Source organism: Phanerochaete carnosa (assembly GCF_000300595.1).
Source record: "Phanerochaete carnosa HHB-10118-sp unplaced genomic scaffold PHACAscaffold_6, whole genome shotgun sequence".
Classification (NCBI taxonomy): Eukaryota; Fungi; Basidiomycota; class Agaricomycetes; order Polyporales; family Phanerochaetaceae; genus Phanerochaete; species Phanerochaete carnosa.
In genome coordinates, this window is record NW_006767633.1 from 177,909 (window position 1) to 201,324 (window position 23,416).

At 54.3% G+C, this 23,416-nt stretch overlaps 7 protein-coding genes across 7 annotated transcripts; 3 read left to right on the top strand and 4 right to left on the bottom strand.

Annotated features, from left to right (window-relative positions):
• Positions 1–1,918: 1,918 nt before the first annotated feature.
• PHACADRAFT_184922 (uncharacterized protein) lies at positions 1,919–3,001 on the bottom strand (the record flags this gene model as incomplete). Its single annotated transcript, XM_007396540.1, has 3 exons — positions 1,919–2,178; positions 2,249–2,616; positions 2,673–3,001. The coding sequence occupies 3 exons, from the start codon at positions 2,999–3,001 to the stop codon at positions 1,919–1,921; spliced, it is 957 nt and encodes a 318-aa protein (XP_007396602.1).
• A 1,477-nt stretch (positions 3,002–4,478) lies between these two features.
• PHACADRAFT_257377 (uncharacterized protein) lies at positions 4,479–7,102 on the bottom strand. The gene is made up of 5 exons (XM_007396541.1): positions 6,718–7,102; positions 6,453–6,666; positions 6,097–6,194; positions 5,112–5,798; positions 4,479–5,059 (listed from the first exon to the last, which is right to left on the bottom strand). The coding sequence occupies exons 1-5, from the start codon at positions 7,005–7,007 to the stop codon at positions 4,597–4,599; spliced, it is 1,752 nt and encodes a 583-aa protein (XP_007396603.1). The 5' UTR covers positions 7,008–7,102; the 3' UTR covers positions 4,479–4,596.
• A 1,346-nt stretch (positions 7,103–8,448) lies between these two features.
• PHACADRAFT_257378 (uncharacterized protein) lies at positions 8,449–9,982 on the top strand. Its single transcript, XM_007396542.1, has 5 exons — positions 8,449–8,751; positions 8,809–9,354; positions 9,429–9,557; positions 9,614–9,760; positions 9,830–9,982. Exons 2-5 carry the CDS (start codon positions 9,199–9,201, stop codon positions 9,902–9,904), a joined length of 507 nt encoding a protein of 168 aa, XP_007396604.1. The 5' UTR covers positions 8,449–8,751; positions 8,809–9,198; the 3' UTR covers positions 9,905–9,982.
• Positions 9,983–14,846: 4,864 nt separating this feature from the next.
• PHACADRAFT_257380 (uncharacterized protein) lies at positions 14,847–15,612 on the top strand. The gene has a single exon (XM_007396543.1). It carries the CDS (start codon positions 14,969–14,971, stop codon positions 15,503–15,505), a length of 537 nt encoding a protein of 178 aa, XP_007396605.1. The 5' UTR covers positions 14,847–14,968; the 3' UTR covers positions 15,506–15,612.
• Positions 15,613–17,580: 1,968 nt separating this feature from the next.
• Positions 17,581–18,416, top strand: PHACADRAFT_122523 (uncharacterized protein; the record flags this gene model as incomplete). Its single annotated transcript, XM_007396544.1, has 3 exons — positions 17,581–18,010; positions 18,071–18,199; positions 18,263–18,416. Coding segments are annotated over exons 1-3 (504 nt in total), but the record flags the coding sequence as incomplete, so codon positions are not given.
• A 377-nt stretch (positions 18,417–18,793) lies between these two features.
• Positions 18,794–20,660, bottom strand: PHACADRAFT_122527 (uncharacterized protein). The gene is made up of 3 exons (XM_007396545.1): positions 20,453–20,660; positions 19,941–20,398; positions 18,794–19,837 (listed from the first exon to the last, which is right to left on the bottom strand). Exons 1-3 carry the CDS (start codon positions 20,487–20,489, stop codon positions 18,974–18,976), a joined length of 1,359 nt encoding a protein of 452 aa, XP_007396607.1. The 5' UTR covers positions 20,490–20,660; the 3' UTR covers positions 18,794–18,973.
• Positions 20,661–22,170: 1,510 nt separating this feature from the next.
• PHACADRAFT_145427 (uncharacterized protein) lies at positions 22,171–22,627 on the bottom strand (the record flags this gene model as incomplete). Its single annotated transcript, XM_007396546.1, has 3 exons — positions 22,484–22,627; positions 22,263–22,424; positions 22,171–22,209 (listed from the first exon to the last, which is right to left on the bottom strand). Exons 1-3 carry the CDS (start codon positions 22,613–22,615, stop codon positions 22,171–22,173), a joined length of 333 nt encoding a protein of 110 aa, XP_007396608.1. The 5' UTR covers positions 22,616–22,627.
• Positions 22,628–23,416: the final 789 nt, after the last annotated feature.

The window sequence follows — 23,416 nt, forward strand, 5'->3', positions numbered from 1 at the left end:
GTGCAGACGAAAAGATGCATTTGTCCGCTGCAGTCCTCGCCCTCTTGTCAGGCAGCGATCTTGTGCGCCATCCGCTCTCGCGCCATCCCTCGCATCTATCGCCCACCATGTCAGTCTTCACGCCTTCCCTCACATCTCCTCTCCTCTCCAACTCCACGTCCGATTTATGTGTCCCCTTTCCATATCCCGGCAGCTCTAAGCTCCATTCGTGCAACTAGTTCGGGGCTTGAGCTCGTACAGGGCCGCGGGCTCGAAGGCCTGCATGACGCCAACAGCAAACTCTGTAGTGCAGAGGGTGTACCTAGGGCCTCACGGTGTGCGTCGCGCTGAAGCGGAGCGATGAGACGTGGAGCTTCCTAACAACCTATGCTGGGAGAGGAGTTGCAAGGCGTGTCCGGGTTGCTGTCCAAGGCGGACGACACGGCACGGTAGAAGATGGTTCGTGCGGGCCAACAGTCTTGGTCACGGACCGCAGGTACACGAAGACGATGGGGCAAGCACATATCCAGGGACAGGGATGCTGCCTCCGCAACGGATGGCGGCGGTGGTTATTCGGGGGTTTAGGTAGCGTATTATGAGGAAGAAGAGCCCGACTCGGCACTAGATGAGATGGTACTTATTGGTAGAAGAGGTGAAAAAGGGAAACAGGAAGGCACAATCCTGAGCTAACGACGTGGAAGGTTGGCCAGCACCCTTCCTTCCGCGCGAAGCAAAGGCATCGCACTGGAGATAGTCGCCCGAATCTCGGGCCCTGAACTCAGACACAGTATGTGGCAACGAAATCTAAGTGGGGGGTCTGCCTGTCTGGAGATTTCAGCGAATGAGATATCCAGAGATGCCAGCATTTCTGCTAGACCCTGTATCGGAATGTAGTCGGAGAGGATTATGATAGCGACCGCCTTGATACGCCAAAGGATTTCTCTCGACTCTTTCGTTTTCTCTACCTCGACCTTGATCGCAAGGGTATTATGCCAATCAACTGCGAAAGTGTTAGAGATATAGGTGAGAATCATAACAGCCTGTCCAGGTCTCACCAGTAAAGTACTCGGTAACTCGATTTCCCGAGTCGCCGTTCATTGACATATTACATTGCACTTGCTCAGCGTCGTGGGCGAACAATACATGTAGGCCTCCCACAGCTTGAGCTATTCGCAGAACGGCATACTCGTCGTCATGGCGTAGTAAGATCCCATTCACCTGTCGACGGCTTTGCGAGGCGATAGCGGGTGAGGAGATCAGTTCGGGCTTGCCGCGCAGGCCAAGCGAGACGAGTGCAGGAGCTATACACGCGGGTACTTTGCAACGCACCACTTGGAAAACCCGCAGCTCCGTCAAAAGAACTGATGGCGGCCAGTAGAAGTGTTCCGTAGTTTCCAGGACCGCCACTTGCATGAGGTGGATATTCTGGATTCGGGGCAGTCCACGAATGACGCGAAGGAGGTGCGTAAGGGATCGGAATTCGACCCGGTCTATGTGCAGGGAGAGGAGGTCGCGGAATGGGCGAAGAAGAGCTGAGATGGCGGCCTCGATGCGTGGCGGTGCTTGCCGGATATGTGCTGCAGTGCCTGGTGCGCTACATGTCTCCAGCCAGCCGATGTATCGAGCCTTCCGGGAGAAGCGAGAGCCGACCGATGAAAGAACAAGGGCCAAGCTCGGGGCTTCGAGTGGTTGGATGACCATGCTGCCTACGCGCAGCTCACGCGGAAGATGCGCGGGGTTCATAGACCTAGATATATCGTACAATCTGCGAAGCTGAGTTACGTTTCCGATGTGGATACGCTCGAACATGGTAGGGCGGCATATCCATGCCCACGTCCAACAGACCATGGCAAGCCTGCTCAAAGCTGCAATGTCTCTGAGTAGTTAGGAGCACGTTAACTTAGCTGAACTCTCCTCGACGACCTTAATAAGAGACTACTCACTCTCTTGCAGCATCCGCAGCAAAGGCAGCTATAATGATAATGATCTCTCTGGGCAACGACCTAGCGTCTTCCAAAAATTTCCTCCGCCATGTGGTGGAGTGGGCCCCCGTCCAAGAGCTTATATCGTAGGTGAAGCGATACTGTCCAAAGTTGGCGGTGATTCGCAGGTGGGTCGTCTCTGAACTCTTCTGTTGCACGCGTACAACAGGGCACAGTGCCTTTCCCTTAAGCTCACTAAAGTATTGACGCGAATCATCTGTGGTCGTCATCGCCTGACATTGAGCACACTATGCGAGGTCTGCATATGCTTCCTAAAATCGACATACCAAGGATAACACCGTCCCTGGTGTAGAATATATGACCATCGATGCGTGAGACAGCGCATCCTAGTGTAACCCTGCCTTCATATCTCACGGAGTCAGCTGAGAATACGGGGTATTTCGCTATAATAAGCTCACCTGAAGCGATGGCGTAGGTAGCGTCTGCAGCCAGGAGAATTAGTCTATCTAAGACGATCAAAAACTTTTTGCCGTAGCCATGGTGCATTAAGGAGCCAACTCCAGAAGTGGTGAGTGTATCTGCGGTTCTTGGCTGACTATCCTCGATAGCCGCGGAGCTCGTCGAAGTAGACGACCCAGACAGAAACCCAGGCGGACTGATTACGAATCCGATAGTGATTATCATGTTGCATAGCCTAGCAAGTATCATAAGTGCGGACCGTAATGAAAACCGGTAAGATCCCTGATTTACCTCGGCCTTACCAGGCGCTGGAGGGTCTCCAAGTCGATGGAAACACGGACTTCATAGTAGTATAACGGATAGAGCGGATCGACGCTGCACTCCGCCACATACGACTCCTCCACCTCGACCACCTCACCTCGGCGAGCGCGGAATGACTGGCTAATCTCCACACGATCATTATCAACTTTGACCTCGCGAGGGAGATGTATCGTTCCCCAACACTCCGGTAACCTCGCGCAATCGCACAGTCCGCGCAGAGGGTGGGGAAGGTTTCTGTCCAATATCGTTCCTTCCAGGTAACTCCGCGCGTGCAGAAGACGATTCTCCAACAGGGGCATGGCTCGTATGTGACTGAGAAGAAGGGCTGGGGCTGGGGGAGGCTTGACTGGGATCCAGCACGCATCTTATGTGCGCAGCCACGGCGCATGCGTGATCCGCACATGTAAACGCTCAATTGGGCTGACAGAACCCTATTAACGGTCACAGCCATCCAGTGCACTACCACGCAGTCCCAGATGACAGAGGGCACACCCTAGGGAGTATAAGCGTCAACGAGAGCAATCTATCATCGCTGTAGTATGCGATCCATCTAATCAAATGCTCAGCGATACAAGGAAAAAAGGGACGAGAGGCCATACATTCAGTGGATCCATACGTATACTCGAATCGAGTGAGATCGCAGCAAACAGCTTCGTAGCATTTGCTTAGTTGTAGTTGTCCCTGCTGTCCTACAGCAAGCGGGGATCTAGCTTCGATTGCGGCGCAGGAGGTGGACAGTCATGGACAGGCACTGGCTTAGAGCGATTGCAGGTCCTCGAAACCAAGGGTGTTCCTGTAGCGTCGTGGGTGGTCAAGGCTGCCGGCGTGGAAAGCGTAACATACGAGGCCAGGTCCTCAAAAGGACCTGAAAAGACTAGTAAAAGCACAGCTCACCTGGGTAGCTAGTGAGCTAGAGAGTACTTGTCGAGTGTGAAGAGACGCGACATGACGCACAGCTCATGGTATATCCGAGCAAGGACGACGTTCTGTCTCCAACATGCCACTAGTAATCTTCTGAGGAAGAGGGAAGTAACAGGTCAGCTGTCGAGAAGAGCGAGCGACTCACCATATAACAGGCTCTACAGGTCGAACGTCTGGCGACCACGAAATGCAGGGGACAATAAAAATACCAAGTACAGCACTCTCAGACTCCTGCAGATCAGCGAAAAAATAAATATTAAATTCTTGCCTTAAAATCAGTCAGGGCGCTAAGCTACCCTTCCGTCCCGTCACCACAACTATGCCCCAATCTCTCAAGTAGGACAAGCCGCTCCGTAGTGTCGACTGTTTGCTGACTGGACTAAAGTATTGAAAGGTTCCACTCTCTCCTCAAGCTCTCGGGGGCGTACCTCGCAACTGTGAGCGCCCGCGAAGACCTCGGCGACGACGAGCGGTTTGCGCGAGCGCTGTTCCTCTTGGTACGTGCACTCCGAGGTCTCCTCCGCGCAAGCATGTTCACAGCTGTCTCAAAGCACCAAGTCCACAGCCTCATTTTCGATGCTGAGTTACTAGTAGGAGGTCGCTGCGAAGTCTCGCTCCCGAGCAACGTGCAGCGCCTAGGGCGGTGCATGGCGGGCTGTCCCGAGAATCCGGGCGAGCCCATGTCGATGAACACATTTCTTGCCCAGCTCAACGAATACAGCCCGCCGACGGCTGACGAGCAAAAGTTCGACGACCATTCCGCGCGCACCTGGTTCGGTGTCAAAGACATATACTGTGCTCCGCCGTGAAGCCATCCGCTTTTCAGCCGCGTTATATAGTTACATCATCGTATTTCGCACTTCTCCTACAATGATGGGATACAACACTCCATAAGTCAGTACGTATATTACAAGGGGTCACAGTACACGCCGCAAAGATACATACACCGGTCGTCATGCAGCCGGTAGGGGGCCTACACAAGCATGCCCGCAATACCAGCAGCCTGCAACGTCGAGATGAACCCGCAGATCATCGCGCTCACCGCAATGCGCGCGATGATCTTCGCGCGGCTCGGCGCGAGCGCACTGAGCACGCCGATCTGGATGCCGAGCGAGCTGAAGTTCGCGAAGCCGCAGAGCGCGTACGACGCGATCGTGTAGCCGCGCTCGGACAGGATGGGGTACGGGCCGGCACCGCTCATGATGCCCTGGAGCTGGGTGTAGCCGACGAACTCGTTCGCGACGAGCTTCGTCGCGAGCAGCTCCGAGACCGTCAGGATCTCGTCGCGCGGGACGGACAGGAAGAACGTGACGGGGTAGAAGACGTAGCGGAGCACGAGCTGCAGCGTGAGCGCGTGGATGCCGAAGCCCTGCCCGATCCACGTCAGCAGGCCGTTGATCGCCGCGACGAGCGAGACGACGGTCAGCACGTTCGCTCTGGAGACGCACGGGTTAGAGGTGAGCGGATGAGAGCGAACGGGCGACGTACAGGATCTGGCCGGCGACGACGAGGCCGAAGAGGGCGCCTTGGCTAAACGCGTGCAGCGCATTGGCCGGCCTGTTCTTGTCCTGGTCTCCACGGTCGACGACGACACGGCCGCGCGTGACGGGCTCCTCCTGCTCCGGCATGCGCATCTTGCTGATCGCGATACTCGCCGGGATACTCATCATCGACGCCGTCACCAAATTCTGGGGCGGGACGCCAAGGCCGATGTACGCGGACAGCACCGAGCCGGCGATCGTTGAGAAGCCGGAGGTCATCGTCAGGTGGAGCTCCGACGCGGTCATGAAGTCGACGTAGGGCTTCACGAGACAAGCCGACTCGCCCTGGCCGATGAACGGCGACGCGGCGGTAACGACGGCCTCGGCACCCGAGATGTTCATGATCTTGAAGAAGAACCAGGCGAAACCTTTGATGAGCCACTGCATGACGCCGAGGTAGTACATCATCTGCACGAAGGCGATGAAGAAGATGATCGACGCGAGCGTATTGACAAAGAACCAGTCCATGTTGACTATGTCCTGGCTGAAGAAGAAGGCGGCGCCTTGGAGGGCCTGGGCGAGAAAATCCTTGGCGAGGTACGCGATCCACTTGAAGATGGAGAAGCCGGCGCCGGACTTCAAGACAAACATGGCGATTGCTTGTTGGAGGAAGAGGCCTACAATGACCGTGGGCCTGTCATAATCTATGATTAGCATCGAGGCGGTGACCAGAAAACCAGATAGAGATCGGAAACAGGGAGCTATGAACCCGATGTGCATGTGCATGTGAGTGTATCAGATGGTCCCGTCAAGGCTGTGGGACGTGTCGCATGGCTTCGCATGCACGAATAAAGACGGGCTAAGCCGAGTAAAGGAGAGCCACGCAGTTCCGTATATCGATCTCGAACTAGTATCATGTAGCGCACAAATCACGAGATGTGGGTAGGCGGACAGAATGGGTGAAGAGCGAATAAAGCAACATGAGAGCTCACCAAGGAATCTCTTTCCTGCTCGCGCTTGTGAGCCAGAAACAGCATTGGAAGACGAACAGGCCGAGGACCGAGATGGCACGATCGCCGAAGCTAGAGTTCTACGGGGGCAATTGGGTTTGCGCAGCGAAGGCGATGCATATGCGAGAGAGGAGACAGTCGGCACGAGATAGTGCAGGTCGAGGAGAGGGTTGCCGGAGAGGAGCATGAAAAAGATATATCAATTCCTTTGGATAGCCAAGGTATTGGAGGGGGGAAAGGCGGGGAGAGGCGTCGTCAGACGACGGTCAGAGGAATGGCAGGAAGTGAAGATGGAATCCGAGGGGAAAGGCGGGGTGAAACAGGGAGAGAGAACGTACAGCTGTGAGCGGGAAGCCAAACGCGCTGCCAAATACTATGCCCAACAATGCAAGCCAGCCCATCGCGAGTCGGGTGCGGTACGGGAGACGGAAGAATGGCTTTTGTATGCAGGGGATCCATACTACCTCGATTGGGCGGGTGACGAAGCGGTTAGGTATGAAGCGGAAGGCGATGGCGATGATGAAGAACCAGGCCCAGAAGGTCTGCACGATCCTTTGGAAGAACCTCTGTCAACGAACTACTGGAGAGGCAGAGAAAGCGCACCATCGATGCCGGGTCGCTTGAAGGACAGTTGAGCTGATCCACCAGCCAAGAATGACGAGGGCGAGGGCAATCAGGATGGGCACGCGGAAGCGGGTGCAGAGACGGGTAAAGGCCGAGGGCTCCTCTTCAGAGTTCTGGGCAGGTGAGGAGACGTCGCTGGCAGCGTCTTTGGATACCTGCATTTCGGGGTCGGCGACCTTTTCCTTGTGAAGCGACGCGCTGCTGGTGCGCGACATCGAGCGGACGACCGGTGCTTGGTGTAGTACATCGAGCTCTGAGGTAGGCGACATGACTGCTATCCCACGAGGGAGCAAAGTAGAGCGGTGAGGAGGGGCGGGCGGGGGCGCACGAGCGACACAAGTCGTCGGGGGGCAGCAGATGGAGCTGGTGGAATCCCTGCACACGAGCACTTTTCTTGTGCGCGGCTAGGGTATATGTATGACCGCCCTGCAGGCGTTATCTTCCGGACCATGTGAACGCACTGAAGCATATGGTACCGTCGGTGCCCTCATGTCTCCTTCCTCCACCGCCATCTCCACAGAGCAACGCGTACGCCCATCATGGGCGTGCCTGTTCTTGTCTTAGCCTTATCGGTCTCCTGCCCAACCTTTCGTGTGTCCATACGTCGACAGAGACCAAGCCCGTCGGGCGGTCTGGACCGGTGCAGCCAATGGGAGGACGAGAAAATCGACGTGGCGGGAAGAAAAAACGCGCGGGCGATCCGCCGACACCGACGCTCGTCAATTTAGGAAGGACGTCAGGCCCATCGGCGCGACGGAATCTTGGCGCCATCATTCCCGCGAACACACGAGCCCGGAGGCTTTGCGCTTCTGTATCAAGTTGCGTATTAATTATAACCCAGTGCGTGTCCGAGGCGGCCTCCGAGGTCGTTCTCTTTCACAAATTAATTTCCTTCTCAGCTTACTTTGCATATGTCAAAGTGCGGTAACGGTCGCTCTGACCCCGCGTTTCCCGTCGAACCCCCGCTGTGCTCATCTTCAGAATGTAACCCACATGTCCTACAGACTAGCAACGACTCAGGTCGCTCTCCAGCTCCGGGATTTGCCCCACATGGTCTCAACGATGTCTTTCTCGTTATCTTCGGGTGCACCGTTTCATACCAACAACTACGCATAAGCAGAGGCCCACACGCTGATAGCCTCGAAATAGCCTACGCGCACCAGATAGATGCTTCCGCGCGGTGCATCGCGCACATCACGTTCCATGCACATGGCAAATCTCTTGCTTATCCCGTAGTGCACACATGCTGTTTGAGGAAGTGATCGTCTAACCAACCATGGTTAAGCTGGCTCGTTCAGCGACGCACACTCGCGGATCAAGAGGAGTGGAAGACATGCGCTAAAAAAGGCGTGTGGAAGATGCAAGGCAACCAGGTACGTCCTCGGAAGTGCGCGCTCCGAATGCTGTCGCCTGCGGTGCCACCCTAGTCATCAGGAAAGTGTCCAAACGTGTTGACGTCGCTGGTGCGTCTTAGGATCGGAACGACATGCCTTGGGTGCCTCGATGATTTTGGACAGCACGTCCCAGACAGGTCTCAACAATGCCTAAGGCAGACTAAGACATGACATCCAATCCAAAGCACCCCCAACACCCGGAGGTTTTCCTGATGGCCAGTTACTGCGCCTCACCTACATGCACAACATCCCCGTGCTCCGGCAACTTCTGCACACGGCCGACTAAGAAGAAGTCCCGGGGTAGGAGCTGTGGCAACATCTGTGCAGTCTGTGCTGCTACGATCTGTTCCGTACCACCGCGCGGGGTTGCGGACATGACCTCCCGCATCCGGCGCTAATTCAGGTTCGTGGCGCCACACGCGTCGTTCCATCGCGCGCAAGCAATCGACCATGTCTGCAATGCCCCGATGCAAAGAGGCCTGTATAGCCACATAGTCTACAATTTCCATTCGGTATTTCGATAGTGTGGGCTGATGACTTCCTCCGGTCAAACGATCAAAGGCTCGCGCACTATCCAGAATACATCCTCCGTTTTCTTCATCGAAGGCTCATTACCAAGGTTAGACGTTCAGACCTGGTGATCTTCCTGCAAGCTAACCTGATATATTTTGTGTAGTTGCAGCGTGAAGGATACAGTACCGACATGCCTCACGTCGCGTTCCCACCTCTTGGAAATCCTCGCTCAAGGCGCCACTGCGGATGTCAGCTAATCCGGTGCCGAAAAATTACTCGCTGCTTTTCCGAACGCTCAAACAGTGTCTCTTGCAACCCCATCTAGATGGCCAAACGTACTGTGCGACGCCGACTTTCTTGTCTCTCGCTGCTTTTACGTAAATAGGCACCGTCCGAACTGCACACCGTACCCATTCACGATCCCCAAGAGATGTACTCAGCGACTCACCAGCAAGTTGCTCAGCATAGACCCCCTGTCCTTGCACAGCTCGCTTCTCGACCTGGCTTGCAAATCTTGCCAAACGTGCCATACCACCATCCCCGTCGCGCCATCATGAGGGCCCGGGACCGAGACCAGTGGAAGCTCTCATGTGATGGCGTTGAGGGCATCGGTCTGCTGGACGCATACGAGAGACGACACCACCATCTCGACGGTCGCGACGACGAGCTATTCCCCGCGCATTTTATCAAGGTCACGATCTCCATTGCGGTGCGTTCAATATTTCCAAATACGGGAATAACTTCCCTTTCGTTCAATAGCTGACGGGTGGCCTGCTACCCCAGCTCCGCGGATACAAAAAATACCGTCGCATCAAGAACGTGCAGCGCACCCGCCACGGCATCGCGCTCCCTGTGCTGCGGCACAGGGTAGTCGAGTGCGTTGCAGAGGCCGTGGCTGTATTCTTGCATCAGGTAACGCCTCACGTCCTGCTCGATATCCACGTTCGCTCATCGGCATTTCGCGGAAGGCTGAGACCACGAGCGACCACGGCGGCACCTTCGTGTTCGGCCCTACTAGCATCCAGCTGAGGGACCTGTACCTGCTCGAGCTGCACCGCCACGGCAAGACGCTTGTCCCCGTTTTGGGCTACGTGCCGCCGAGTCCTAGGCTCGAGGTGGGTGCCAAGATCCCGCGACACGCGACTCGGAACTGTCAGAAGCTCACTCTCGTGTACTGCCCGCAGCTTGGACCGCCTCCAGATACCGGCGGGTTCACTCTAGATTGGGAGATCGCCTTCGGCTTTGCGCAGCTTCAGTAGCTCGCACACTTGCTTTGTTCTCACCTGGTAACTCTAGCCCCTCGACGATGACGTCATGTACTCTGAACTCAAACCTTAACTTATTCACTCATTCCTGAATCGATTTCTTGCACCCGCGGCTCAACTATCTCACCGGCTATCATTAGCGACAAATGCGATATAATCGCTCACGTCCGAAGGCTAATGAAAGTCTGTCATTGGTTATATCCAACGTATCAGCGAATCGTTCGACTGTATGCACAAGCGAACAAAGTCCCGAGCGGAAATTCGTGATCAAGCGTCTCAAAGGTGGGTGGGCTGATCGTCTGTCACCAAGCTCGAGCTTCCGAGATGTGATGGTAATACACGGGATATATGGACATCCCTGTGAGGTTACACGCTGGAAGTTTCCTCCCGTGGTTGCCATGCTGACCGATGACTGTGGAGCCAGAGGTAGCTCGGCTCCAGCAGACTCGCCAAGTAGCGACAGTTCTTGTTCCTCTAGACAGATCAGGACTGGGAAATCTCTCATTTTTCTTATGCAGCCGATAGGATCTGAAAGGGTACGACAAGCCTGACAGGCACGCCTTTGAGGCCAGTGCGTCCGCCAAGGGGCATGAATAGGAGATGGTAGTCTCCGATGACAGCTGAGGCTCACGAAACATGACTCGTAAAAACAGCCAGCACTTCTTCGTGGCCGTCGCTCATTGACCTGCCACATAACCACGAGTTTTACACCGGATGCCAGTCGGGGGCGTGAACTTGCGAGTCCTCGTGCACGCGTGCCTTGGCGACTTCAGAGAACCATTTCTCTTGGGCAGCTAGGAGCGCTGTGCGCGGCGATGCATACTGCGGCGCAGCTGAATCTGTGGATTCTAAACCTGATCTTCGTGCATCGACGAGCACCGTTTCATTACGCATTTGCATTAGCCTTTGTCGCATGCTTCTCTTCTGCACAGAGACTTCGGCCATTTGCCATATGCTCTCCTCGTGCGGCATTTTAGAAGTATGGAAGGAAGGTTTCACGTTATCCTTACCGGTCGTGCAACCATACACGCTTTGAGCACTGGAAAGTCCGCTCACATCGTATGCCTGAGTCTGAGCGTTCGAGCTCTGCAACTGAGCTTCACGCTGGTTGTTAATTTTTTTGATTATTTATACCAGGCGATGTCGTGCAGTGTGGCCCGGACACTTGTAGACAGATCCACGATGCTTGCATGTGCTCGCACTGCTCGACGCTGTGAAGCGCCCGGCTGCGGAATCAATTAAGCGCCTGTCATGCGTTCCACTTTGCCGTGCTTGCATACAACCACAACTCCTGCGGACCTGCAGCTAGAGAAGCGTCATATTCTTATAAATATTCCCAAAAAGCAGGGTAAGGAGCATGAAGGTCGGAGACATAGATGATCGCAGATACTACTTTCGAATGCAGACCGTCGCTCACGCTCAAGATCCGCTACGTGATGTCTCCGATTCTCTCGCAGCGTAGCTGTCTCTGCGGATTTCGCTGCCTGTTCTCTACGGTGACGTGCCCCTTCCGCATTCCTAGTAAGCCCTGCATCAGGAGCGCAGATGCTTCTTACTTCGCAATGAGCTGGCGACACTTACCAACTTGTTCCTCAACGAGCAGCTTCAGATGACAATCGTATCAACACCAAAGATGTGAAGGGCATTCAACGTTGTCCCAAATTCCAAATTGACCTTGGAAGGCGCCAATCTTGAAATGGCCTTAAGATAATCTTAAAGTGGCTTAAAGCCGGATTTTAAGTGCTTTTAAGGCCTTTAAAGGGCGTTGAAAGGATTTCGTTCTGCTTCCAAGGCACTTAAAGGGGAACGAAATGCTTAAAGCTCGAAATGGAATTTGGGACAGTCCTTCACTCGGCTTTCTGGTTTGGGCGCTAGACGCGATGAAGGGCGGCTTTTGCACGTGAACTGCTCATCACGCCATTCGATCTGCCTACCAAGCTGAGAGTTCGAGCTGGTGGGCTGTGTCCTCCGAGTCATTCCGGGAATCAGCCGCCCAACGTGGTCTGTATTGTGCTTACAACGGTTGCCACAACCGGTGGATGAAGCAGTACAAGACCGGGTGTGCAAGCCTGCCCGTGATCCATGCTGCTCACACAACTTACTCTTGCAGTGCAGGCACGCCCTACGCCCCGGCGCGAGTCGTGCCTGCCATGGAGGACCAGAGATATTTAACGAGATCATGAGAGTGTGCAGTTGTCAGCATACGACTCTTCGTGTCTACCACCGACGTGCTCGTAATGGCATCCTCTCGCACAACGACTGTGAGTGTCTTACTTAGCTCGTCACCTGTTTGCTCTCTTGCTACACTGTACTATCAATTCCTAATGTGTTGTAGCAGTCTCTGTGCCCTCGGCCTGGATTGCAGCGATTTGTACAGGTTCCATATCATCACACACGCGAAAGCAGCCTGCGCCCAGAGGAGCGGAAGGTTTGGATCTTCTCGTGTGGTGGTACCGAGGGCGTAAACATTCAAGACTGTATCGACGAAAATTCAAGTATGCTTGATGGTGGCCTCGAAGAGCTATTACCTCCGACCTTCATGAAGGCCGCTGTTCATATTGAGGTGCGTCACGAATACTTGCGCTGGGAGTGCAAAGGGCTGATCCAACCATTTAGGTGGAGGGGCACTTGCGTACACGCGCACAGAAAAATGTACACAACAGACGTGCGGGTAGGCATCTGCCTACACCACGGTGGCGACTGGCAAGATGTGTCGCGGACGTCGTTCAACAGTTCCTAAGCGAGGTCAGTGCTTTCACAGCTTCACCATATCGTGGAGCTCCTGATGTTGGCGTTGACAGATTACACAGACCCGGGAGCATGGACCTGAACAGTGCATCCTCTGTACCGGCGAAATACAGGCAAGACACATTTACTTGCTGGAATTACGCCAGCATGGGAAGACCATCGAGCCAATTATTGGCTACATTCCGCCCGACCGAATGGCGGCTCCGCTCGGAGCAGTCACGAGCCAAGACGACTATGCGGCAGCCACACCACGCATGATGCATGCTCCGCATCCACCCATGCGCCCGTCCTTCTCATCATATATGCTATACACGGGTCAGTTTAATGCGTCTATCAGCGCAGAGTCCTCGAGTCTGGTTCACTTGCCTGCACAGCCCGAACACTTTGGGCCTTACATTAGCGACGAGATCGAAGAACCGCCTCCCTTCCCAACCCCGCACCATATTTTCCCCTACGAGTATCTTTCTCTCTTCCAAGGTTTCTCAGCTTCATGAAATGCCGGAGGCTTACTAGGGTGATTCCTTCCTGACAGACTGGCTCATTTTAATTTCCCATCTTGGGAGAACGTAGTGAAAAAGTAACGTAGAAAATGTCAAGCAGAGCGAACAGTGCCGGAATGGCAGGATACAGTATGATCGCCATATTGATGTAGCATTAGACTTTTCCAATTTACAAGCTTCAGGCCTGCTTAGGTTTGCTGTGCAGTCTTGGATGTCGCTGGCCATGGTGTCCGTCATCAACCATTAGACCAGGCTGTACCGTCATATCGCGAATTTGCCGGGGGTGTCTAACGTTCTTGAAACAGCTGGCAAGCTGCACTTAATTTCTAGTATTGGATTATGTCGCCGACTCTAGGCATCAAAGTGCGCTGCTGCACGGAAGGACAAGTAGTGATCCACGAGGGGATGATCCGGCCACACCCCCTTTGGTAATGCGCGCTTAGAACACGCTGGACGACTGCGATGTATTGCCGCCAGCTTTTTTTGCCCGTGATGGCAGCCAACACAGAGCGTATCACAGTAGCCCTGAGGCTCTCTCGATGCACGCGGTCATGCCGCCCAAGGACCCTAGCCTACTACAGCAGTTATGTGGGCTGATGGCTGGGAGCACAGCATCGACGTTGCACTGCCTACTCATATGTTCTTATTGGCGGTGCTCTCCCGGACATGATCAGCAGAGCGTTCTTGGTAGCTATCCGCGTGATATTCGGCGTGGCGAGTGCTTCTATCTCATATAATTATCGAAGAGCATAATCCTTATGACAGCAGACGACAACGGCCCTCCCAGCATGATGCGCTGAATAGTCTTCCAAGTTTCTGGCAGCTCCCTCGGCGCATCGGAAGATTTCGTCACTGCACCTGAGCCAGTCTCGCTATGTCCGTCCTTCGCAGGCAACCATGAACTTGAAGCTATGTAAGGTGATGACGCTGACAGTTGGCTCGACCTGTTGTAGTGCGTGTACAAGAATACAACTACGTCTGAGACGATCTTTTCGCCTGTGTACAAGATACGATGCTTCCGAGTGTGCTTGACATAATGTATAGCCGATTTAGGGAACTATTCACACGAACCGGTGCTATAGCTCAACCGCTCGGGCATATCGCTTTGCCAGTTCCCGTGATAGATGATATCTTGTGCGGCGTTATAACACATCGGCTTGTCTAAACCATTTACATGTCGTTCAACTAATACATGCAGGGCTAACCGCGCCTGCGCAGCTCGAGAGCTGACGACTGACCGACGTCGGGGTGCTCAGGTGCTCTGCTATATCTAGGAGCGGCACGCCTATGTAATGGCCATGCTCTACGACCGCTCCTCTACTCTCTCGAACGCGACGACAGCAATGACGACTGCAACCCGGACTTTACAGCTCGTCAGTGCGCGCTAGAATGCGCTCGTTTTTTCACACTGCATCCAGCTAATACGACTCTTCCAGCCGACTGCGCAACTTCGCACAGGGCTTCGGCCCTTCGCGCACTTCCCATATCATCACCCACGTGGCGGAAGACTGCGCGCGGACGAGAGGAACACATGGCAATTCTCGTGTGGCGGTGTCCAGGGGGTGAACATCCAAGACTGCCTCGACGGCAAACTGGAGAGCCTTGACGACGGTCTCGAGGAGCTTCTGCCGGCCGCCTGCATGAAAGTCACTATTCATATCGGGGTGCGTGTCGGCAAGAGGGTTGATAACGTACCGAAATGCTGACTTCTACCCAAGATTGTCGGCTATAACCGAACTCGTGCGCAGAAAAATGTTCACAGTCGGCGCGCGGGGCGTGACTTGCCCACGCCGCGTTGGCGCATGACACGATGTGTTGCAGAGGTTGTAACGCAGTTTCTAAGAGAGGTGGGTGCAACACCGTTTTCCAGCCCTATCCTGCGATATTGTTGGAGCTGATTTTGCCGCGGCAGGTTCAAGAGACCGGAGATCGTGCCCCTGGTTCTCCTGACCTTTGCTCTGGCGAGCTTCAAGCCGAGCATATCTACTTACTGGAACTGCGACAGCATGGGAAGACGCTGGAGCCCGTTCTGGGTTATATACCTCCCCTGACTGCGGGTGGAGCCGACGGGCGTAACATGGTACAAGCTCAGCAGCTGCCTATTATCGCGCCGTTTCCATCCACAGGTGATCCCACAGCGGTCGCCGCCAATAGTGGCATTGGCTCCGGCACAGCCAGTGCCGTGCCTCTGCCGGCCGCCAGTGGCTCAACCAACTATCCTAATCATCTCCTCCCGGACCCAGTTATTTACTCTTTGTCATTCGACCCCGATTACGGCGCGTACTCTCCGTTTGGTGAACACTTTTTGTCTCCCAGCGGTCGCCGTGGCCCAGGCGCTCTCGGTTGATTCTCCATATTTTTTGAATGGATTTGGGCGAGCAATGCAGTAGAGTCAGAAGTTTTTGTATTTAAAAAAATCATATAACAGACAGAAGGGGACCTATAGCCTGTCGGTGCATACCTATGTCCGCCCGCGTAAAATAGCCAGTCCCCAGGGTCCCGCTCTCGATCATCAGAGCCTTAGACTCCGAGGGACTCCGACTAGCTAGATTTGGCGCTAAATAGCTCTCTTGAAGAACCAGGACGTCACCTCGCCTGCCACCTCGCGAAGGCCACGCATAGCCTACTGTCGACACATGCTAAATTGTTTTTGCGCGGTCATCAATACTTTGGGTCTGCTTCTTCAGGCAAGGTTCATGCAGGGTATGGAGATATTGAACACGAGTGTTCAATATTCGCTGCTGGGGATTGACTCTGGCCCGCGAAGATACCTGAGAGGGCCTGATTCCCACCTTTGAAGAATCAAATAGAACGTCGGAGAGGTCTGCATCCATGAATACCCCGTGTCTTGCCTGACCTTTTCCTCGCCTCCTCCTAAACCTCTGTTTCTGCGTAGTAGGCTCACGCCGGGGGAATAGCTTGCCCTGTACTGCAAGCTCATAACCTTGCTACTGTATGTCATCCACAGTGTTGCGTGGTATACATCTATCTCACATCTCCCCAGATCCTGCTCTAGTATCTCGTTTCCGAGAGGCGCAACGTCGAAGCACGACATCCTTATGGCCTGCCGACCCGTTCGCCAACTATGACTACAAGCCGGGTCTATAGCCGGGTGCGGAGAAAGAGCTCCAAGACGTGCGAAGTCCCGAAAGTGAGATACAGCTCCAGGAGTTCGCATTCATCCTAAGCGCTACTCAGCTGGTATTACACTTGTCTAGGGGTGTTTGGGTCTATTGAACCAGGTCAACATCTGTCCCAGTAGGACCCTGCCAAGGAAGCAAAGCTGCATATGCTCAGGAAGATTGTTGCCGACCTCCTCGTGTATGCTTTGATCTAATAACTCTATCTCTGGTCCCGGCCCTGACCGACGCCTGCATGCGAATGTACTACTAGGCACCTCTAACGGCATGTTCGTCTCATGAACATGAAGTTGTGCTGGAACGGCAAGCGGGATGTCTAGTGTCCTATCTCTTGCTTATCATACGATTGAGATCATAGTGGCGCGGTACTTGCGTAGCGAGAAGACAGGTTGGACCATAAGTAATATTTCATGCTCTCTAGCTGACGTAACTTCTGCACATGCGGCTATCTAGTGCAGCAACTATGTCGGCCCGAGCTCGAATCCTGCAGGATGTTTGGACCAAGTATCGATGTGATATCTGTAGTGTTGGATAGCCCCATCTGCGCTGAAGGAAGCTTCCAATCTCCTCGCATCTTGAATGTGCGGAGTGGCGAACAGCGGCTGCTTCCACCACGGCTTGCGCAGGTGAATCCCGAAGAAATGGATGGAAAGCCGGAGATTAGAGGTACAGAGCATTTTCCGTCGTAGCATCCGCGCCAAACGCATATCGATCTGATGGTCTATCAGGTTCTAGAAGACATGCTGCAGTCGCGAGAATCGTTGGTGTACGAACTGTCGTGTTGTCCTGTAATATAGCACAGTGCTGGTATGTACGCTTCTCTTCTTACCAGCGCGCTCTCATGAAGGACACAAAGTGTTCTTTCTGGAATTTGACTTGTTCCGAACTCAGCATGTCCAGACTCATTTCCGCCGGCCAACAGTGCGAGTGCTGGCCACCCTCCAAGATACCTTTCTGAAACGACGGCTTCTGAAGGCGGTCGTCGAAGGCTCTCGAGTTCGAAGTGCTCCTTGTGTAATCTCACTCTCATTCTTTCATGCGTTATACGCAGATATTTAGTGATGAATTGGGGCGTCTTCGCACGCGCATTCTGCGTTCAACAGCTCTGAATCACGGCAGAGAGTGAGCGGCTCCTTGTGCCCGAAGCTGTATCTGTCGTTCCAGCCTCTTCGGCAATGAAGGTTCGGCGGGAAAGTGGACAGCAGCTGGCCTCGCTCTGGCGACTTTGCAGGTGATGCATGTCTGCGGCCTGACAGCGTCCCGAATGTTGACATCTACCGAAGCAGCCTTGATCCTGGCTCCAAGTTAGGTCACACCAGACGCACTTCTGCATATCCAACCAGACTACATACTCGCGCTTCAAGCATTTTGCCGTTCTATATATTCTCGTCTGTCTTTGAATTTCCGCCCCAGAACACCCTGAATCCTGTGAACATCGCACTCTATCGTGACCATCTCTCTACGACAGACAGCTCCATCACTCAACCAAGATGACCCTTCGTGCTGGTCTCCAAGTCCTCCGAAACAAGCAGTACCACCACCCCCGCCGCGCGGTTATGCGACCCAGCGAACGGAACCATTGGACCTTCTCCTGTAACGGTGTCAAAGGAGTAAGTCTATCGGATGCTTACGAGGGCCGGCCCCAGGGTCTGGATGAGGGCGACGAAGAGCTCTTCCCCGCTGACTTCGTCAAAGTTTCGTTCCTCATCTCGGTGCGTCGCTCCTTCGCGAAGGCTCCGCGTGCGCTCCTCATTGCTTATATTGCGTTACAGGTGCACGGATATGTGAAATACCGCCGCATTAAGAATGTTCAGCGTACCCGTGGCGGGGTGCCGCTGCCTACCTCGCGGCGCAGGGTAGTCGAGTGTGTTGCCGAGGCCATCGTCGTGTTTTTGAAACAGGTACGCACGAGGGCTGCCTCCGCGTCTCCGTGTGCTTGTGCGTACTTAGGCGTCTTTTCTCAGGCGAAGACAACAAGCGACCACGATGGCAGCTTCGTGTTCGGTCCCGCCGACATCCAGCTGAAGGACCTCTACTTGCTCGAGCTCTATCGGTTCGGCAAGACGCTGGTCCCGGTCCTTGGATATATGCCCCTCGATGTGGGCCCCCCATTCCAAGTTCGTTGTCGCCGCTGTTAGACTATCAGGAGCTAACGGTTTGGCAGTTGGACTGGCTCAGCGATGCATTGTTTTCGGAATGGAACATTGCCGACGACTTCCTCCAGCCCCCGGTCTGAAATCCCCTTATATCGCGCCAGGTCGACATAATCTCTACTGGTACGGTTCTGCTATCTCCTCTCCTTCCACAGCGTTCAACCTATCCGTAACGTTCCTGTGCTGCTATCGCAGTTAGCATAGATTATTGACTTATTTTATGTTATTTTTACGGTTGTGACGCAGCGTGCCTCAATGTCTGGTTCTAGGTGAGGTCTGTAACTTCAACATGCGTATCTCTCAGCGATCTCTAATAGCCCAGCTCCGTGAAGAGCCCATTTCCTCGTATTCGGTAAATGAAAGCTTAAACGCTCTGAGTAACCCGATGTAGAGCTCTGTTGCGAAGATAATACACGTTGCATGTTAATTACGCCGAAATGCACATCACAGCAAGATTCCAGAGTAGAGTCCCACCCCGACATGCGGGACATCGAAAGGAGTTTACTGTACCGTCCAGCAAGCCTACACCTTGAGTGCGCGTATGCTCTTGCCCATCGCGATCGCGACCCACTCGCCGGGTGCGACATGTCCCGCGACGCCCGCAATCCTGGGGCTCCACGCGACGTTCGTGACCTCAGACGGACCCGTGTACGCTATAACGGGGTCCTGGACAATCCGCTTCTTCGTCTCGGGGCGCGGGCTCGCACTGAGGCCCGCTGTGCTTCCAGGGCCGTGCGTGTGCCCGCTCCGCGGCGCGGGGCTCGCAGACGTCTGCCCCGCGAGGTCCCAAAGGAGCAGTTGACAGTCGTCACCGGCCGTTGCGAGCAGTGGCGGCTCTGTACCGCTGCCAGACGACCACGCGAGGGCGTTGATCGGTGCCTGGTGCGCGTGCAGCTCCATGACAGGCTGCCCGGGACTGCGCATGTCGAGGATCTGTATGTCGCGCCCGTCCTGGTGGAAGGTTGCCATGTAGTTCGAGTCGGATGGATTGAAGGCGATGCGCAGGAGTGCGGAGGTGTGAGGGCGGGCGGAAGTGCCAGGCGAGCCTGGTGCTGAGTTGCCGTTAGACGAAGCGGCAGAGGGAGCAGTTTTCGGCGGTGGCGTCTCGTAGAGAATGGTACTGTGCTCGAGCGAGCGCAAGTCGAAGGCTCGTAGCGAGCCGTCTGCGCCAACTGACACGAAGATGTCTGTTGATTGTGGCAACCAAGCGACGTCGTACACTTCGCGGTCGTGAGCGATAAGCTGGGTTATGGCGGTGGATGTATCGATGTTCCAGACTGTACATGTTGTGTCTATTGAGGCAGTAACAATGAGATTTGGCGACTTCTCGTTCCATGAAAAGTTGGTTAACGGTGCGCCAGTCGAGTGGTTCTGTACTTTCGATTGCTGCAGCAGAGAGACTAGTCAGTCCGCGAGGCCTTGCGACAGAAGGGTGGGGAAGGGACATGGTTCGCGTGCTCGGGAAGAAGAATGAATATTGAAGACATACCCCAGACAAAGCAGCCCGTAATGTCAATCTATGCCCACTAGACTGCGGAGAACTTTGGGCCTTCCCGACATAGCCCCCGCTCCCACCGCCTCCAGACGACTGATCGCTCGCGTATTCCCATACTCTCAGCGCGTCCCCAGTCGTCGCCAGCAGCTCCGATTGGGTCGGTTTTTGACCCCAGCCGAAAGAGTTCGCCGATGCTGGCTGCCAATGTAGGCTCGTCGCAGGATACCCGTGATGCGCTTCAACGAGGGTAACGAAGTCTGGGTAGTACGAATCGCCAAAATCTGGGGCATAATCATCTTCGACAAGCACACGCTCATCTTGGAGACCGACGATGGCTATGCGATTTCGATAGTCGTCTGTAAGCGAGCCGAGGCCGAGGCGGAAGGATGAGCGTGGTCGATGTTGGTGTCCTGGGGCTGCCGATTTGCACCAGTCGAGGGCGTATACGGGCCCTAGCAGACTTGTTCAGACCACTCGCGTGCAAGTTGGTAGTAGAATAAGCGTACATGGTGCTTCATATTGGAGAACAGTAGAACTTGTCATATCCAGCCTTGACACCAGTCCTTGTTCCTGATCGCTTCAACAGCCTTGTGCGCTTCTACGGGCTCTCGGGAAAGTGCCAGACGGAGTTGATAAGCGGTTCCTACACTGGATAGTGAGGACAAAGGGTCGAAATTGGCAGATCTTATGTGAGGATGTGGAGGTTGTGTGCAGCGGATCTCCCGCCTGCGTCATGCATTGCAATCGTACTGCAGGCGTCTAACATGTTGCTCTCGTCGCTCGTCGTTGTTGAGAGCTGCGAACTCCATGGCCTAGGACATGCTAAGCGCACCCCCTTCTATCTTTTGAAATATCTGTCTTACGAACTGGTTTTTTTTTTTCAGCTCACTTTAGGCAGCTTGTCGTCGTGAGCCGAGAGCTCGCGTATCGTCCCATTTACCGAGGATACCCCGCCACCTCTGAATTGTTCGCGCGCCCCTCCTCACCAAGCTAATTTTCCGCAGGAGATTGTCAACTATGTCATTGATTTTACCAATTCAAACAAAAGCAAGTGGAGGGTCGCTGTCTCCCTGCAGCTAGCTCCCCTTCTCGACGCATCAACGCCCTGGTTGCGAACATGGTATCTGGTCTGCAAGATCCCGAGCAGCCTCCTCCTTTCACCAGGACAGAGCATCTCTGCATCAAGGCGCTCACGCTGAGTCCCTACAATCTCCATCATCTCGCGTTGCTAGAGTTGCTAGTCATAGAACATCCGCTCATCTTGCTCTCAGTGGTAGACGGGAAGGCTAGCAGCAGCACACGTTACTTCCCTTTTCTTCGGGCTGCGGTCTTCAATGTTGAACGACTAGAGATCCACATATCTCCAGGCGCGGCGGTGCCTAGTGGACCGATGGCAGTGAGCATACACCCACTCCTACAATGCGCTTAACGGCCAACGAACTCTTTTCAGTCGACCTGAAGTATGGCCTTCTGCTGAGTGCGTCCACAGCTGCATAGATTCATTCTATGCTAGTGCTGGCTGATACGTGCGCAACATATCAGACGGCCTTATTACAGATTCACAGCGCTGCAGGGCCGCCTGAACGCAGCCATTTGCGCCTTTCTCATTCCTCTACCATCCTCCATCGCTGCATACACTTCAAATACAAAGTATCTGAGCTATCTCAAAGCCTCGCCCCGACTCTCCGAGCATTCAAAGATAGTAGACCGAACCCCACTTGGCATCTCACCGACATGATACTCTCTTCCCGCTCAAGGTTGGATGTTCGCGGGTGTTGTTGACTCTTGGCGGACCAAGGCCGGCTTGAGGCGGGCACTTGTCACATAATCTTGATCTATTTCCCTTTATTTTGCTGAATGAGGTTGTCCCTGTGCGATCGTGTGTCACATCCGAGTCTTCTGCCGAGGCAGTGGACCCGAAACGCCACAAAGTCTTCGTGAGCGCCTCCACAATCGACCGATCCCAGCTTCCGCTGTGGCCCAAGTGGGGCTCGCCAGCGAACGCTGGACTCTCCCCCGGTGCACTTCTCTCAGGCGTACAATGGAACCACAGCGTGTGTCATGGAGTTGGGACTTTAATATTCTAAATCTCTTACTCTTGTCTGAGCCTACTCACAGCCAGAACACCGTTCGTATCATCTCACGAATCATATTCTTATAGGCAACGTTCAAAGTACAACCAGTCCAGATGTTTCACCCTCCTCTTTCTCAACAATACACTACCTCAGAGGGTGACAGGAGCACAGCCGATGCCAATACCATTCTGTAGCCGACTAACAGCATACAGCTCAGCACTCTGCAAGCAAGGGTACATACGATAACTCCGTTAGAGCAGGAGACGGTGGCGCCGCTGCAGGCAGAGCCGGAGCCGACACCGACGACACTAATGGGGCTGCAGGTAAGCCCGATGAGACCGGTGATGTCGCTGGCGTCTATGCCGATCGAGCTGAGAATCGCGGTGCCGGCCGCAGAGGAGGCCTAGTAATGCAAATGCGCGTCAGAATTACTAATAGCAGCAGAGAAAGTGTAGGATGTACGGATTCGGTGCTGCCGCAGCACGCGGTCGTGGCGGACCCGCTGTCGCCGTTGTTGCCGGCGACGTTCGCGGGTGTGGCGGCCGCAAGAAGGGCGAGGGAGAACGTGGAGAAGAGCGCGAGGCGAGAGAACATCTTGGCTTGTGTTTCAAGTGACACGAAGAGTGTGGTTTGCTGCAGAATGGAGGGAGCGGTGAAGCCCGAATGTATATGTTGGAAGGCGAATGGTAACATCGAGGATGGATACGAATGCCTCCCAGCGTGAAGAAAGTTATCGACCAGCATGTTGTGGAGTACATGTCGCAGTGCTCCATGTTATGAGGCTTCTCGGTAAGACGTCGGTCACGGCCCTGTCGTCGATGCATGTCGCGCTCCGCCGCTGGAAGCCTTGGAAAACCTCAATGGAAAGGATATATCCCGCGCGATGAGTGGAGCTCCTGATATCGTGCGTTAGGCGCGGTGCGGTCAGGTACGGCCGTACCATGCGGTTCCGTCTATCAGGGAGGTCATCGCTGTCTTCGCGAGACTCTGGTAGCTCTGTAAGCATCCCTATCGTAAGGGCGCCATAGATGAATATAAGAATTTATGAAGAAACTCTGAATGATGATACAGCCCTAGAGACTGGTTGGTATAATTCTCCTTTGCCCGCAGTGCCACCGATCGAATGACGTGTATGGGAAATTATATACCATATGCCCGGCTTGTGACTCACATGCCGTCACAACGAGCTGCCGTTAGTCGTCATGAGGATATGAGCTTTCGAACGATGAAGTGCAATCATAGGCTCGGCGACAGACGCGTTACAAGCATGTGCACTGTGCAGCAACCTCTGAGGTAAAATCATGAAAAATACCCAACACACTGGTACGACTGGAGAAGTCCAGACAATGTCTTGTGCTCCTTGCCTCACGGAGGTTGTGTTAATTTCTGCGGCAG

What these genes read in the sequence shown, in the direction of transcription:
- PHACADRAFT_257378 (XM_007396542.1), top strand. Translation starts at nt 9,199, where the DNA reads ATGAGGGCCCGGGACCGAGACCAGTGGAAGCTCTCATGTGATGGCGTT. An exon ending in TGGCTGTATTCTTGCATCAG is followed by an intron (nt 9,558 to 9,613) that starts GTAACGCCTCAC and finishes ATTTCGCGGAAG; the next exon opens with GCTGAGACCACGAGCGACCA. An exon ending in CGCCGAGTCCTAGGCTCGAG is followed by an intron (nt 9,761 to 9,829) that starts GTGGGTGCCAAG and finishes TACTGCCCGCAG; the next exon opens with CTTGGACCGCCTCCAGATAC.
- PHACADRAFT_257380 (XM_007396543.1), top strand. Translation starts at nt 14,969, where the DNA reads ATGTGTTGCAGAGGTTGTAACGCAGTTTCTAAGAGAGGTGGGTGCAAC.
- PHACADRAFT_122527 (XM_007396545.1), bottom strand. Translation starts at nt 20,489, where the DNA reads ATGACAAGTTCTACTGTTCTCCAATATGAAGCACCAT. An exon ending in TCTCCAATATGAAGCACCAT is followed by an intron (nt 20,399 to 20,452) that starts GTACGCTTATTC and finishes CAAGTCTGCTAG; the next exon opens with GGCCCGTATACGCCCTCGAC. An exon ending in TACGGGCTGCTTTGTCTGGG is followed by an intron (nt 19,838 to 19,940) that starts GTATGTCTTCAA and finishes TCTCTGCTGCAG; the next exon opens with CAATCGAAAGTACAGAACCA.
- PHACADRAFT_257377 (XM_007396541.1), bottom strand. Translation starts at nt 7,007, where the DNA reads ATGTCGCCTACCTCAGAGCTCGATGTACTACACCAAGCACCGGTCGTC. An exon ending in CAAGCGACCCGGCATCGATG is followed by an intron (nt 6,667 to 6,717) that starts GTGCGCTTTCTC and finishes GTTCTTCCAAAG; the next exon opens with GATCGTGCAGACCTTCTGGG. An exon ending in GTCGTCGCCGGCCAGATCCT is followed by an intron (nt 5,060 to 5,111) that starts GTACGTCGCCCG and finishes GTGCGTCTCCAG; the next exon opens with AGCGAACGTGCTGACCGTCG.